Here is a 16,203-nt window from a genome sequence, read left to right as displayed (position 1 = left end):
AGAGGGATTTTTAGGAGATGCTTTGGCAACCTGGTTTCTGAAGGACTGATGGTGTAAATGAGATAATCTGGGAGAAATCAAAGGCAAGGGACAAGAGTCACAGAGGGAGAAGGTGGTGGGATGTTTAACTCAGGAGGTGGTAAGCCCAAAAATGAAGGCAGGGACCACACGAGTCCCAGTATTCCAGCCAATGGCTTCCAGTTTGCATTTCAGTTCACAGTGGAAGGACTTTGTGTATGAGAGTAGGCTGTGTCCTCTTGCCTTTGTACTCCACAGAGCACATAGCTGAGCCCGTGGGACACAGGGACCAAGCCAAATCCCATGGGGTGCCCAGAGGGAGCAAACCTCTCCTGGGCTTTGGCTGAGCTGGATTGAATGGCTGGGTAGGATGGAGGTCAAAACCACACAGAGGGAGGGCTGGACTGATGGGGATATGGAGAGGTCATGTGGGAGAGAGGTTTTGGGGCAGGGAAAGGGAGCAGGCAGTTGGAAAACTCGCTGAGTTGATGCTTTGAGTGCATCCCCTGCCATGGTGGGAGGAATCGGGGCATGCTGGGGCTGAGTGAGCGAGCAGCGGCTCAGAAAAGCATCACAAACGTTCCAGAGCCCGTGGCGGTGTGAAAATGGGCAGCAGCGTCTTCAACACTCATCATTCTTCCAGGAGCCTTGCTGAAGAAAGCAGCTGATGGACTCCTTGCCTGCAGTGCAAGAGCAAGGGGAGCACAGCCCCCGCTGTGCTGAGCCTTTCTGGCTGCCAGGCCACTGCTCCTCTTCCCTAAGTGGGTGATTTATGTGAGCAAGCACCACGCATCAAGAACTGTATTGCAAATAATGCAGCAGTTTTGTTGCTTTCGGGAACTCCTTTAACACTTCCGTTTAAGAGGTGATTGGTACTCAGTGACACTGGAGCCTTGAAATTCTCATGAAAGAGTCGGGAAATGTTGTAAATTCTTTAGTTATGTGACTCAAAGAAACATTTATTCATTCTATGTGTTTAGATGTAATTTTTTTGCATTTCCCATCTGCAACAGGAATGATTTTTTTTCCTTCAAACACACTGCATTTGCAGAGCTTGTTGGGAAAGCACAAGGTCTCCTGTATCTGCTCAGAACTCCCCACTTCCTGTCACTTCCTAGTTTCAAGTGAAATACCAACCTCATATGAAAAGACCACACAAGACCACATGTTGTTTACTTTGGGCTGATTATTCACATGTTACAAGCAGCCAAGAGAGGAAGAGAGAGTTTTCCCCTAAGTTCTAAAAGCACAGTTCCATCAAAACAATGGTTATCCTTGCTTTAACAAAATTTTTTCATGTCTGCCCACTGAGATATAAAGGATTGCATTTGAAAAATACATCTCCTCTGTTTTTTTTTATCATTTGCAAGTAAACCACCCCTGCCTAGAGTAGGCATTTTTACATTGCTACATTTATTTTCTTTGGTGTAATTTTTAAATAATCCATTTGGGAGTTTAGTTTGGATTCCTTTGATCTGCCTTGTTGCACTGTGGATGTGTGCTCTCTCCCCCTTTCTGTTCTGTGGCACAGGGGCAGTTTTCCATGGATGGTGTGGGCATGGACCCAGCATGGGATGTGGCAGTGATTCCCAGGGGCTGCACTCTTTGTGCAGTTGATGCCACGTGCAATCCCCTGGCTGTGCCTGATCTGCAGGGGGGGCACTCACAGCAGTGGTGAGGGAGATGTCAGGAGGGCTTCTCCTTGGGCTTTTCCAGGTCTCTTGGAACTCTTTCCAAATGTCTTTCATGCAGGAGGTATGGGAGAGCTCGAGGGGCTGTTACACTAGCCAAGGTCCTGGTAGTGGAGGATTAGATTATTCACACCCATCAGTTGTCCACACAAGGCTGGATTAGGAGTGCTTGTGTGAACTGAAGGAAATAAAGTTTTCCTAACAGTTAAGAAGAGAGAAATGCTGTCCTGTTAGAGCTGGCATGATCCTGCATTGCTTACAACCCCATCTCTACATTATACATTTAGGGACCATTATACATTTAGGGACCCTTTCCTTGCACACTCACAGCTGTGGCTATGAGGACTAATACCAAAATACTGAAACACAGGAACAAATCTTAGTCTCAGGTTTCAGAAATCACAGCTTACTGCTTTCCCTCCTCTGCCTTGCAGAACCCCTCCCTTTGGAGAAGATGCATGTGCTGTGCTGCCTCTTTTGTATACTTTCTGTCCTCTTTGCTGTACACCTGGGGTTCATCCTATTGTTGCTCTTTACACACCAGATTGCTATTTTGCTCCTTTTGTTGTATTTCCAAAGCAGACTTTTGGAACAAGAATACAAATAGCTGTTCTGAGTATTTTAAAAAGTGAATGCTCTAAAAAGTGAATACAGTTAACAGACGCCAAGATGTAATAGATCAAACTGAAGTGCTATCTTAGTTGCTTTAGCTTGAAAGGGGACTGCTGTTGAGAACAGCAGTGATGTAATCTAAGCTGTATTTGAAATCCCATGAAGACTCAGGTCAACAAGGTTGAGAGCTAAAATTAATAGATGTTTGCTGTAACAGCTACAGCTAAATGGGGAGGTTTCACAACCCAAACTCAGAGGGAGTGCTACAAACGCACATGGTGTCTGATGTAGAAAAGTGAATACCAGAGGGAGAGGGCTCAGCATCTGGTGCTCATGTGAAAATGAAAATCTCACAAGCGCCGAAGGTCACAGTGACCTGAGATGTTATCCTGACATGGCTGTGAAACAAGGATGGGCTGCTTCTTTCTTTGTGAACTAATTTTGTGCGATTGGAAGAAATAACAATGGAAAAACAATGTAGGTTGTTCCTCTAAGGCCTTGCAAGTGCTTTCACTTTGGCTGGGCTGGATGCGTGCTACTGTGATAGCACTCTCTGTTCCTTTCATCTCTGCCCTGCACCTATTTCTGGGAGAGGAGAGTGAATCTCCCCCTGCATGTGTCTTCTGTCCTTGGGAGGATGGAAGATCACTGTGACACTCAGGTTGTAGTCTTTACTGTATGGTGTGAGTTCCTAAAGGGGTAGAATTGTTTTTGTAGTACATGCCATGATGATCTCCCTCTCTGTTTCCAACCTCTTTTGAATGCTGTGTTTTCAAGAGCAGTGTTAGAACTTGCTATGAAGTACCCCTTAGTACTGGCAGGTATTTTAATCTTAGGGCAGAAAAATAGACACAGACCATGCTGCAAGCCAGATTGGTATCCTGCCTTCTATTAGCAGTTGTATTCCTAACCCTCACTAAAATTCTGCTGGATTCAGTGGGAGCTCTGGGCATGTGTGAGGCAGAACATGCATTGTTAAATGTTGACATTTTTACTGTTTGTTGATGTATGAAAATGAAATCTGCGATGCTGCGGTTTAATAGGACTAAGCAGGAGCTGTGTCCTTGATTTCAGAGTCTGTGGTTTCCCTCATGATTGAATTTTTGTCTGTTTGTTTTTCTGCTCAAATTCTTTGAAGCGTGATCAAATTTGAGAATGGTTACACCTCTGAACCCGGGCAAGTGAAGTCACTGCATGTGTGAACCTTGTCCTGTTCATTTCATGGGAGAGGATCCTGCTCCCCTGTTCTCCTTGGCTTCCAAATATCATTTTTTTCTAAAAAGCTCGAAGTAGAATGACCATGCCATGCTGGGCCCATAGCCCACAGAACTGAGAAGGAGGAAGAGATTACCTGGGGTGAGACAGGAGCTTGTCTACGTGGCGACAGGTGATGTGTAGCTGCTGCTACTCACAAAGGCAGCAGGGTGCCAGCTGTTGTGAACCCATTCTAACAAAATGTTTCTTGGCACAGGGAATGAATGCATGCTTTCTTATTTGATCTCTGGTTGTGCTTAACTGGACAGCTGGATGTTTATCAGTGTCTCCATAAGCTTTCTACCTTACCCTGGGCAAGCATCTCTCAACTTTTCCAATGATCTTTAATTTATGATCTGTAGGCAGGTGAGGGTTCAAGTTGAGCACTTGAAAAAAAAAAAAAAGAAACCTGAGATCTTCATACTGCATGATGAGGAATTTTTCAAGAGCCCTATAAATATTGACACATACCCCTTTATCTAAAATTTTTTGTTGAAAAACCTTCACTAATGTAAATCAAAGTGCTAATTCTGAGCAGATTAGAGCAAGAAGATGTTCAGGGAGAGTGAGTGGACATAAATAAGGACCAACTAATAGCTGGGAGAGCAAGAACTCTCTCTTTGCTGACCAGAAAGTATTGTGTGTTTGGATTTGTCAGTGAATTTCTCCTAAACACTGCTAATCACATTTGAAGGCTCTTGACTTTTTTTTTTTTCCTTTTTTCTTTTGGTGGCAACCAGAATTTAGTATTTTGCTTGCTGTTTTGGATCCAAATAGAAGCAAATAATGTTGAACACAGTCGAGCCATACAGAGCAATTTACTATTTGACTCCAAAAGCAAAGTAAGTTTTGAGTTAATTTTGTTTTTAAAGATAATGCATCCAACAGATAATTATATTTGGCAGAAGAAAACGTAAAGGAAAAATTTAAAAAGTATTTTCAAATCAAGCATCACTACATTCACTGTGTCACACATCAAAAGAAAAGGGTAAGGTAATGTGAAGTATAGATTTCATTTTATTGCATGGAAATCTATGTTGGTAAAATAACATTGTAACCTGTCTTAGCTACAGGAAACAGAATTGAGGCTGTGATGACTTTCAACTCAGATTCTTATTAACCACAGAAAAGATTATATTTTTTAATGCAATTTCTTCTTATTGCTGTCATGAGAATTACCTGTTTTCAGCCTGTTTCTAGTCACTCCTAACTTTCTGAAATTAATTTAGAGGTTGAAAAGGAATGTGTCTCCGAAACTCCAAGACTCTCACAAAACATGCCTTACAGTAAATGCTAAATTTAGTCTGAACTGTTATTACAGATATCATTGAGGTTTTCTGTTGCTTGTCATCTCTCAGGATCTGAAACCAATTTGTCTTTACAGAACCTTGTTGTGTGCTTGGAGAGCAGTTGCACACTCCAGATGTGGCTTCTGGGAAATCTCTTGCCACTGCTAGAGCTGAGACTGTGAGTGCAGATGGTCACCTTGGCCGTGAGATGCTGCTAAACCCTGCATTTGCTTCTATTTATTAGAAGCAAATTTTTTTTTTTTTTTTTTGCTGCCCTGTGAGCAGAGAAGGCCTGAGAAATTTTAAGTTTCATGAATATGGATCTGCTATGAAGGTCAAATAAAATTTGAAGTTAGAGAGAAGGCTGATGCATGCTTCTTCTGGAGTTATATTTGCATGTTTTCCCCAGTGAAGGGTGTGAGGTAACAAGGCAGAGCTGTAGCATTTTACTAAGTTTTTTATATTTAATAACAGATCAGACCATTACTTCCATTTGGCATCCAGATGGCAACACGGTATATTATGGATGACACTGAGGAAATTGCCATCTTCCTCTAGAAATTGCTCATGTCAAGTTTATGAAGAATGTCATCCATTTCTGCAGTGTGAAAAATAAGGGAGATTGATGGAAAATGACACTGAACCTAGAGCTATGTGCCAGTGGCTCAAGTGCCAACCCAGCCCCTGTGCTCATGAACACAGTGGTTGTTGCCTTTTTGGGTGGTGATCTTCCACTCTGTTACCATGCTGGGCCTCCCAGCACAAGAAATTTGTAAGTATTATTAGATTAATTTCACTTAAGTGGCTGAACTGATGAGGCATAGAAGCGTTAAGAGCACGTAGTAAAGGTCATAAATTTCATCCTGTTAGTACACTTAATAGTGAGGAGGCACGTCGCTTGTGCTCCTTCTGCCCCTCATTGCCTACTCTGGGAGTGAGTGAATTGCTGCTTTTGAACTTGCTTTTATTCCAGCACACTCACAGGCTCCTCTGAGCTGCACAGAGCTTGAAAGGAGCAGGTGCTGATGTTTGTTTGAGGAGAGGCACTGCCAGTAACTTTAGGGGTCTTGGCTCAGGTCCTCAGTGAGGTGTGTGTTTTGCAGCAGGACTGAAAGTCAGTGTGTAGCTCTCAGCGTGGCATGTCCTTAAATGCAAGACCAGATCAGGACCACTAGATGTTTAGCATGTCCTCCTTTATGGTGTCAAAAGCAGCTCCAACTTTACTTTAATTGAAATAATATGTGTGAGTGAAATATATTGATCATCTGTTGATCACCATCGGTCGGTTGTCCTTTGCCAAATGTAGTGTCTGGAAGGTCTAAATCAAAAATAAGTTCATACTTGCATGGCAAAACTCTCCCTCCCTTTTTCCCCTAGCAGTAAATTACCAAACATTACTTCCATTAAGTGTGCATATGCAGGAAGAAAAGAACCCAACTCCTCTGTGCTTCCTGTTTCTCTTTTTTTTTTTCAGATGATAACTCTAAAAAAACACATACTTGGGTACTCTTTAGAGTGATATTGTCAGCAAACACTCATCAAACAGGCTCAGCTTCCCATTGGAGCTGGCCCTTTAACAGTTGTCTGGTGTCTTTAGTCTTATTACCTCACTAACTGGGGCAAGAAAATTAAATGCAACATCAGAACATGGGTTATGCCTGTAATGAAGGGTTAGGCATATATTTTCCATGGCAGCCTGCAGAGTCATCTGGGTCTCTAAGGAGGTTTCATGTTGTCTTCATAATAGATTCTGTCTTTGTTCAGTTTTCTGACCGTCCTCAGATTTTTCTTTGGAGAAAGGGCTCACATTATATGATCCCTTAAGCCATGTTGTGAATTCCTGCCCCGTGGGATGCCTCAAGCCTCAACGTTTGCGTCCTTTGGTGACGAAGGTTGCTGCCACAAAAGGCTCTCTAGGAGACAGGGACCTTGAGAAAAAAAATCTGGCATCAACAACTATGTTGTGACCTTTTCATTGTTGGAGTGCCTGGCTGTTGCTCTGCTTTATTGGCCTGAATGTTTTCCAAAGGGGGAATATGGAAGGTGGTAGCAACAGCACAAGGATTATTCTTAAACGTTATAGCCTTGTTTGGGATGGGTGCAAAGAAGGTGAAGAGGAACATGTGAGAGGCAATTGCTGAAAGCATAAGAGATGTGTAAGTGACATTTCAGGGAAAATTCTCTGAAGTTTGGGGAAAAGAATTTATCTGAAAGGAAGGAAGAAAGAAAAAGACATCAAAAAAGAAATAGCTAGTAAGCTTAACTTTAAAAATAAGTTATTTCAAATTAGGCAAGCTTTTTGCAGTGATCAGTGGCTTTACAATATAATTTGCAGCAAATACAATTTTGAAACACAAAACTAAAACTCCAATTTTTAATTTTCTAGGTCTTGTTTTTAGACAAAAATATAGTTTCTACAGAGTACAGCTTGAGAAAGCTGACTGATGGCATCAGTAAGCAAGTGGCATATGTTTTTCAGGTGGTTATTCCCCAGTGTCTTGCTATCCCTCCTCTTCGTGTCTATAGAAGGCTCAGGAATTCCTTGCAGTCCTTTTTAAAATTAAACTGTTTTTAAGAACCATGGGCTAACAGATGGAGAAGAGCTGTCATCAGCTAGCCAAAGTAAACATAGTTGCAAAGAGTTTTCGTCAATAATTCTGCAGAATTATGCAATCCAGTCATCTTTCAGTTAAACTTTTTGGGGAATTGCATAAATCTATGGATGTACCTGAGCAGTCCTCCTGTGTTCCACCTGGGTGCTCCAGTTCTTCTTGGTAATTTTGTACAGAGCTTCACCTACATGAAGAATACGAGGGTTTGGAGCAAATAAAGGATTCTATTTGCACATGCAGGTGACTAGAGAAGAGCTGGTCTGCCCCTGCTCTGCTGGCTCACTGCTGGGAGCTGTGGGGTGTCCGTGCCTCTGGGTGTGCCTTTGTGTCCAGGTGAGTGGTGACACAGATGACAGGCTTTAGTTGGTCTTGTTCCCAGGATCAAGCAACTTCAAGAGGGTTTCATGAGTGGAAAGGATTTCTTCTTGTACTGAGCTGATTTTCATTGACCCAACAATGCAAGGCACTTCCTTACAAGTCTGTGAAAGTCCTGCATGAGAAGGTGTTGTTAAAATCTGACATGTTGTCTTTAATTTTCAAACCCCCAAATTTCCAGAGCTGAATGGGGAGGGCAGATATCACATGGAGCTGAGAAAGTTGTGAAGTAAATATTCCGTAAAGTTAACTAGAAAATCCAAAGACTTGCTCTGGGTTCTGCTTTAGCCCACAGTGGATATGCTCTTGTTGCCTGCTCGGTAATTTGTCGGGAACAGGGAAGAAGAATTCAGACTTGGCAAGCTGCTGCTGCAGACAGATTTTGTCAGATGAAATCCCAGTAGACGTTAGCCCAACATCAACAGCTCCTGAGCTATCACATGGGAATGCACAAGGAGATAAAACCAACATCCTAAAGGGAGGATCCTCTATTTTAAGGTGCAGAGAGGGCAATGTGGCTAATGTAATTTTTTTCCTTTCTTTCTGTAATCGTTCAGAGAAATGATGGAAAATGCTGGTTCCAAACACACATGCAATTCTGTCTTTTCTCGAATGCTCAACTACATCTAAAGTTGCTTAACTTCTCTCTCTTGCCTTTTCTTACATGTGAAGAGAAGTTAATCCTATCTGCCTTTACCTCAGAGGGATTGTAAGGGCAGAGTTTGGAAAAGAATTTGCTGTCTATGCAAAGAATCCACAAGTGACTGTGGGGAAAAAAAAACCCAGACCTACCATTGGGAAACTCCAGCACCAGTCTACTGCCTTCTGGAAGTGGAGTGTTCTGTTACATAAACATCCTTGAAGCTTTGCAGAAGGGGTGACATTCACATGTGGGCCCTGACTAATTGGGCTTTGTGTGTGAAGAACGGGAATGGAGAGGATAAGGAAATGAAATCCCTAAGGTGCAAGCTGGGCCTCCTTCTTCCCATGGCCTGGGCTGTTGCTTACGTGTTGGAAAGGGGTCTCAGAGCCTCCTGTACCACTGAGCTGATGACTGGGAACTCTGTGGGCCCTGCAACCCAGCTCCCCAGTGGGCTGCGAGGTGTCCTGCTCTGCCCAGCAGCCTGCAGCAGTCGCTCAGAGAGCATCCCTCTGCCCAGGAACTGGTAACATCCTTTTGTGCTTAAATCATCATTAACTCAGCGACCCTGGTCTCTATTTAGGCATAATATCCTGCACACAGCATTAACTCTTATCTGCTTCTATGGAGGCAAAATGAAGCTTCAAACTTCAGGAGCTCCAGATTGCTCCCTGGAGGAGTCTGCACCCTTCCACTGATGATGTGGAGAACCTAGATCCCACAGTTTCTGCTTTGATGCCCAAATTTAGGCAGCACCAGCACCCATCCATCCAAAACTCACTCAAGACTCAGGGTCCAGTTCTCCCCAGCCCCTCACCTTGTGGCAAAGTGGAGCTGCAGCATGAGTTGAAAGTCAGCACTTTGTTCTGCACATGCTTTCTAAAGCTTTGTCACTAGTCCTGACCAAAGAAAATAACTTGTTTCCTCCTCTGTCTCTTTGGAGAAGACTCTGTATAGCAGACATGTAAATAACTTGATAGTGTCTAATATAAAATTCACATGTGTATTTTTCTATATGTTATGACAAACACAGAATAATAATCTGCTGGTTTCCCATTCTGTGTAGCAGCTCTCAGGGTAAGAGGTCAGATTCAGCAACTGGGATGTTAAAGGAGCAGATTCAGAAGCTGAAAGAACCAGTGTGAAACTGGTTAGGAAAGAGTAAAATCTGAATTCCCAACTCTTTTTCTTTTCACAGCTGTTAAGAGTTCAGTGGGTTGAACTGCAATCCTTCAAGTTCATCTGTTGACTCCAACACAAAACTATTATAAACTGTGCCTCTAAAACACGTGATGAAACATTTCTTGAGAGCTATTTATTCCAACTGCAGCAGAGGAAAGTTTTCAGAACACCCGGCATTTGGTAGAGGAAAGATCTCTTGAGCTTTGCAAAAGGAGGAATTATTTGCATACTGGCGTAAGTTGCTTTTTGATTATTTTTTTTCCTACATCACTGAACAAAATAATACTTCTAACTTTCCCCCACCATGGAAACATGATCAAGTAGCACAAAACTATGTTTCAGTGCCTAGCAGAGAATTTCTATATAGTTTTCTTTCTTTAATCATATGGATTGGGGGTTCTATAATTCGGATTAAATTCAAGATAATTTAATATTACGTGTTTTCTTTTCTTTAATGTTTTCTGTATCTGAGTAAGAGTTGATTCACTTACAGTACTAATACAGAGGTACAATAGGCTGAGAGCTTGAATCAGGTGTGGGGTTTGCAAGCTTACAATTACAAGGAATAAGGAAGAGTTTGGGGTAACCTTTTCCCAGGTGTTTCTTTTACACCTTTGCACTGAAGTTTGATCTTACGTATCCATTTACATTCTCCTCTAGGCTTTAGCTCTGGTAAAACACTTTCTATGCTGAAGATGGACCATGCAAACGTGACCCAAGCTATGCTCGACGCTGAATCCCCCAGCACAGAGAAGAACAACAGCAACGAGTATTTTTACATTCTGATTGTCATGTCTTTCTACGGGATCTTCCTGATAGGAATAATGCTTGGCTACATGAAATCCAAAAGAAAAGAGAAGTCATCCAATTTGCTTCTGCTCTACAAAGATGAGGAGAGGGAGTGGGGGGAGGCTGTAAAGCCTCTACCAACCGTAGCAGAGCTGAGATCCGTGCAGATCCCCATGATGCTGAACATGCTGCAGGAGAGCATGGTGCCATCCCTGTCCTGCGCCATCTGCTCCATGGAAGGCAGCAGCGTGAGCTCCGAGTCCTCCTCCCCAGACGTGCACTTCACCATCCAGGAGGAAGTGCTGGACACTGAGCTCGGGGAAGTGTCGGAAACGCCCCTCAACGAGAGCAGCGAGGGTTCCGTGGAAAACCTCCAGAGGAACTCCTAGCACTTGCAGGGCTCCCCTGATCAGCTGCCAAAGCGCGAGTGGAGCTCCCACTAAGAACTTGTGGCTCTACTTTTCTGCTCTCCTATGAACTCTGAACAGGTATCTGTGCTCCTGGGCCCAAGGTGTTCCTGAGAGCTGGCAGGACAAGGGAGCAGCGGTACTCAACTTCCAAGTGTAACTTGCACGTAATTGGGTTGCTTAATTTTAATTTTTCATTATTATTTCTTACTACGAAAGCTAAGAACATGGTGAATATATATGTATTTTCTAACGAGGTAATTATTACTGGCATGTCTCTGCATATTTCAGAATTCTGTAAATATCAGGAAAATGTTTGGGGAAGTTACCCTCATGCAAGTGCCTGGTTCTTAAAGATGATGGGTAATGCTCATGCACACAAAGCTGTGATAGACTAGAAATACTCTCACTGTGTTTTTCTTATGACAAACCACAGCCAACAGCACATTTGCTCAATGAGGCCTTGAAATCTGAAAATTTGTTGATGGTGTACTTGAAGGGAGATTGCAGCATGGCTGGAGACTGACCTTAGGTACAGAAAGGCAGAAAAAAAGAGGCACTGGGTTCCTGTGCAGTTTGTAGAGCCTGGCTCCAGACCCCTGACACTTCTCCGTGTCCTTGCTGAAGTTATACAAGCACTGGCTGGGTGAGGTTCACCACCTTCTGCTGCAATCCAGCCTGTGACTGAGTTACTAACATGAAAGGTGGCCTCGTTTTTTGGTTTTGTATTTTTTAAAGATGTGTACGTTTGGTCACTAAAGGCAAAGATCTGTAAGTTAAAGGAGATGTTAAAAGATCTTTGTTACAGGCTGTAAGAGGTAGAAAGGCTCAAACAGATGCTGCTCTGTTACGCCCCCTTGAAAAATAGGTGGAATTCTGAATGGAATTTAACCTAGCAAGGGTGAATTCCTGGCCCCACTGAAATCATCAGCTGAGTCAGGGACCAGCACAAGATTTTGTGCTTCTCTGTTGGAATAAAATTCTCTATTTGAGGTCAGTAAAATTGTACCCATTTACATCATTAAAGAATCTAGACTTTCTGCTCTATTTAAGCCAGTGTAGGTAAGCATTGTGTTGCATCTTTTTTTAATCAGCTCACATGTAACACATGCATTTCTATAAAGCTATTAGTAACTAGTTTTTAAAACCACCACAGACTCCCCCCTCCCCCAATTTAATGGTACTGTGACGTTTTTCAAATGCTCATGAAATTTGTTGCTAAATTATTGCACTTTTACAATAAGTAAAAATTAATACAAAGAAGAAAATGAATATTTCAATCATACCTTATATTTTATAATAACTTATTACAGTGTTTTGATTAGTTTTGAAGCATGAGGGCTGAAGAGCCTGAATCTAAAGCATTGCACAGCAAAATATTTGCAAAATGTCTCCACGTATTTCCTGCACTAAAATAGCTCTGTGATTTATCCACTGGCATTAGAGCTTGAGAGACAGCTCGAAAAACATGAATGCTGAAGGGCAGAAATGAACTGAAGCCAGGGTGTGCTGTGCTGCTGCCGCTGGGGAGGGCTCAGAGGGTTAAAGGCATGCAGGGATCAGGGACCGCTGCCTCTTTCCAAGCACAGCAGAACAAAGGCTCCATTGTGCTCCGAAAGGGCCTGACTGGGGCAGACTGAAGGCAGCGGGAGTTTTTCCATCGGCTTCACTGAACTTTGGATCAGACCATATAAAGCTTTTTGTAGATTTACTCTAAAAGGGGCTGTTTTAAGTTTGAAAGGAGCCAAATTAAGTTTGGCACTTTGCCTGGAATCACTTGAATCCTGAAACTTTCCAAATGAGACTGACATGTACAAGTTGTCACATTTTCCATTGCTTTCTCCTTCGTCCTTTACTTTTGGTATAAATGTATTTGTATCTGTAAAAAACTGATGTATATAATTCCAAACATCGAGTTGTATATAATTGTCTCATGTATTTAAAGTTTATTGTTTCTACTGGCACTAATTTTATTTAAATAAAGAAACACATTTCCTGGAAAAGTCTCCATGTTTGTTCACTACGTCAAATAGATTTCCAGTAACGAGACTGGGCACAATTCCTGCAGGATCCTTTTCTTAGCCTCTTTTTGAAATGATTCCTTGAGCTTTTCAGTACTGCAGCATTGTGGGCTGACTGCAGGGCTGGGCCAGGTGCTCCCAATCCACCTTTGGTCCCTGTTGGCTGCTGGGCAGCACGCTCAGATCATCAGTGTGTGCCAGCAGGGCCACAGGGATTCCCTTCTGCAAAGACCTGGGGGTGCTGGGGAAGCTGGCAAAACTGCTATGGAAACTTGTGTTGCTTATTCAGCCTCTGGAGATGTCTGCATTTTGAGTTTCAGAGTTAGATTTGCATTGTAGCAAATTGAGTGGGCTAGGGTTGAGGTTATGGACAAGTATCTGACACAGGTCTCTGATCCCACTGGATTTCCACTGCTTGGCCATGGCACACAGCTGGCTTTGTCACAGCTTTGACCCTCACTGCTGCTCTGTCATTCCCAGTACTACGTATAGAGGAGGTTTTCAGAATCTGCCTCCCTAAGAACGGGATAAATGTTTAGAGGCAACTTTGAACTTCCCTAAATCTGTTGAATTACAGATTCACCAGCACTGGTTAGGACCTGCCTGTATGGGGTAATTTGAGGTTGTTTCAAAAATCAGATTGCTAAAAAGTTATATCTGCTCGCTTTCCCACAAAACAGGCTCCCCTGTGCTCTGCTCTCTTCACTCACTCCCCATTAAATAATTCTGGGGCCTGGTCACAAGCTTCTGTGGAGCTCAAGTTACCCACGAGCAAGGCTGTGCTTCCCTGCAGCCGTGCCTGTCCCGGGACAGCCGCGGTGTCCTGGGCTAGCGGCTCAGCCCCAAATGCTGCATCTCCACATTTACCCACGCCGCTGGCTCGGGCTTTCCGTGTTTCCATTGCTACAACAATGAATCAAGGAACTTCTGACAGCACTGGCGATAAGGAGGAAAAACAGAACCAAATGTAAATTACAGCTCTGCTGCATGGATCAAAAAGGTAACTTATTCCAACAGTTTCTTGTTTTCAATTGAGTTGCTATAAAGGGAAACACTGCCTGCTTCGGGGCCTATTTACACTGAAAAGAGTTTCTAAACACAAAAATGAGGCCACCTTGTTGCAGACTGTGATGGAGCTGTCCTTGGGTTGTGGGGTTGGTGAAAGCATGTAGATAGTTTTGAATGTATTTGCCTTTGTCCTAAGGCATTTGTCTTTGTCCAGATCAGTATTTTGATGACACCAGGGAAAAAAAAATAAGCAAAAATCTATTTTGGCTATAAAAGTTAGACACGTGTGCAAGTGAATGCAATGATGCCTTGAAGACAGCCCAGTGACCTTAGATTGCCAGGTAGCTATTATTCCAAAATAAAAGAAGTGCTGCTAATCTTCAAAAGCTACAGATAGAAGGAAAAAAATTGCTGCCATTAATCTTGTTTCAAAATCCTTTTGACTACTAAGGAGTAAAATGTAATAATATTGTTTTTTTCCAAAATTAATGACATTTCCAGTGTACTTCAGTAACTGAGTTAAGTTAGATTCAGAGCTAATAGGTCTTGACTTGAAGGCCATGATAATTGACTGTAATTTGACTGAATGGAGGTGATTTTTTTTACAAATGCATTCTTTACAAGAACACAGCAATTAGGCTTTCCTTTCTTGCAGTGCTACACTCCATACATTTGCTGCAGTAGCTAACACATACCTGTCTGAGAGAAAAGGAGATGGCCACATGTTGCCTGTGTACGTGGGCTGGCCCCAGGACCTACTGTAAATAGAAATCCTGTTCTCAAGGTTGCCACACTGGGATCTGTGATAGGACCCATCCTAAATCCTGCCAGTGCATCCTGCTCAGACACACCTGTGAGGTTACTCATTCAATGGCTGAACCTGCTGAATAAATGAAGGGGGAATGCAGAACTCATCTCTTCCCCAGGCACAGGATCTCCCACGCTCTCCCAGCATGGCTGTGCTCTAGGCAAGGGAAGAATTCACCAGAGAAGGAAGATGAACCAGAGAATCCACTTTCCCAGGACCAGAGCACAGGTCACAGATGGTGGTAAGGCCAGGAACCTCATGTGGTATAACTCACTGCAAAACTGCCAACTGCCCTCCTTAGCTTGGCCCTCTCAACAGTGGGTTCACTGGATCTGTCCCTTTCTCAGACAAGTGCCCACATTCACACAAATAATCAAATCAGTTCTCAAAGAGCTGGAAAGGAAGGAAATGGGTAAATTCTAACAGTCATTTCTGTTTCTAGGCCCTCAGTGCGTGATGCCAGGCAAGGATATGTGTACTGCTTGAGGACAAGGGGTACACTGGTCCTTTTATCGCAGCTATTTCAACCAAGAGGTAAAACCAGCTTCCTTTAGTTTTCATCTAAAAATTTCAGATGGAAAGGAGTCCCTACCATATAAAAAATGAGCATTCTCAGAGATGCTCAAAGTGCATGCAGCACAGAAATAGTTGGGTGTGCCAGGTGCAATTGTGGCAAAGCTGGACCATGCTCTCCTGTGTTTGTTGACTTACCATGGTCATGTTATGATATTTTTAGAACTTGTCCTAGTGGGAAGATGATTTCTTCCTGAGTTAACAGTTGGATCTAAGAGGCAAAAAAGTTAGCAAAATTGTTTAGGCTATTGGTTTACATGCACTGATCATTTTTGCCTCTGTGTATTTGGTTGATTTACTTTTGTATATTTTCTATTTTCACACACCTCCGCGGGTCCTTCTGCGTACGGCCAAAAATAGCTGCACCTTCTTAGTGCATTGACACTTCTGTAACCACCTCAACCAGGCAAGAAAATGGAAAAGAATAAAAAATGAATGAGCACCAGTTTTTCAAAGTTTAATTTGGTTTGGTTTGGGTAGGGTTCTAGTTTCTGTTAGGCCAGGTTAGACTGAGGTTTTTGCCACACAAATAAGTGATTAAAAAAGGATAATAAAGGCATTTGGATGATGCATTACGGACTGTGTTCCCAGCTCTATCCCTCAGTAATCTGTTCAACTGGCCCATGCTTCTCTTGATTATCATATGATGCTACTTATATTGCTCTCTGTGAAAATATGAGATGTTTCTGATAGATATGAAAGGCTTGTGAATTTTAGATGAAAGGTATGCTATAAATACAAAACCCATGCCCACTTAGGAACAACAATTTTTTTTTTTGCCCTCCTTAATACTACTAGATGCAACAGTAGCCACTGGCAACAAATGCCAATTTCTAGTACTTGGAATTTTCAGTTCATCCTTCCTCAGGAGCTGTGTAACAGGGTTTTTTGCTTTGTTGAGAGCTGGGGAGCAGGGCAGTAGTT

The 16,203-nt window shown here is 42.7% G+C and overlaps 1 protein-coding gene across 1 annotated transcript; it reads left to right on the top strand.

Annotated features, from left to right (window-relative positions):
• The first annotated feature begins 9,853 nt into the window (after positions 1-9,853).
• KCNE4 (potassium voltage-gated channel subfamily E regulatory subunit 4) lies at positions 9,854-12,872 on the top strand. Its single transcript, XM_053951761.1, has 2 exons — positions 9,854-9,907; positions 10,334-12,872. Exon 2 carries the CDS (start codon positions 10,360-10,362, stop codon positions 10,849-10,851), a length of 492 nt encoding a protein of 163 aa, XP_053807736.1. The 5' UTR covers positions 9,854-9,907; positions 10,334-10,359; the 3' UTR covers positions 10,852-12,872.
• The last annotated feature ends 3,331 nt before the right edge of the window (positions 12,873-16,203 follow it).

Source organism: Vidua chalybeata, chromosome 10 (genome assembly GCF_026979565.1).
Source record: "Vidua chalybeata isolate OUT-0048 chromosome 10, bVidCha1 merged haplotype, whole genome shotgun sequence".
NCBI classification, from domain to species: domain Eukaryota; kingdom Metazoa; phylum Chordata; class Aves; order Passeriformes; family Viduidae; genus Vidua; species Vidua chalybeata.
Note: the sequence above shows the minus strand (reverse complement) of the source record. Positions and strands in the feature narration are given on the sequence as shown.

What these genes read in the sequence shown, in the direction of transcription:
- KCNE4 (XM_053951761.1), top strand. Translation starts at nt 10,360, where the DNA reads ATGCTGAAGATGGACCATGCAAACGTGACCCAAGCTATGCTCGACGCT.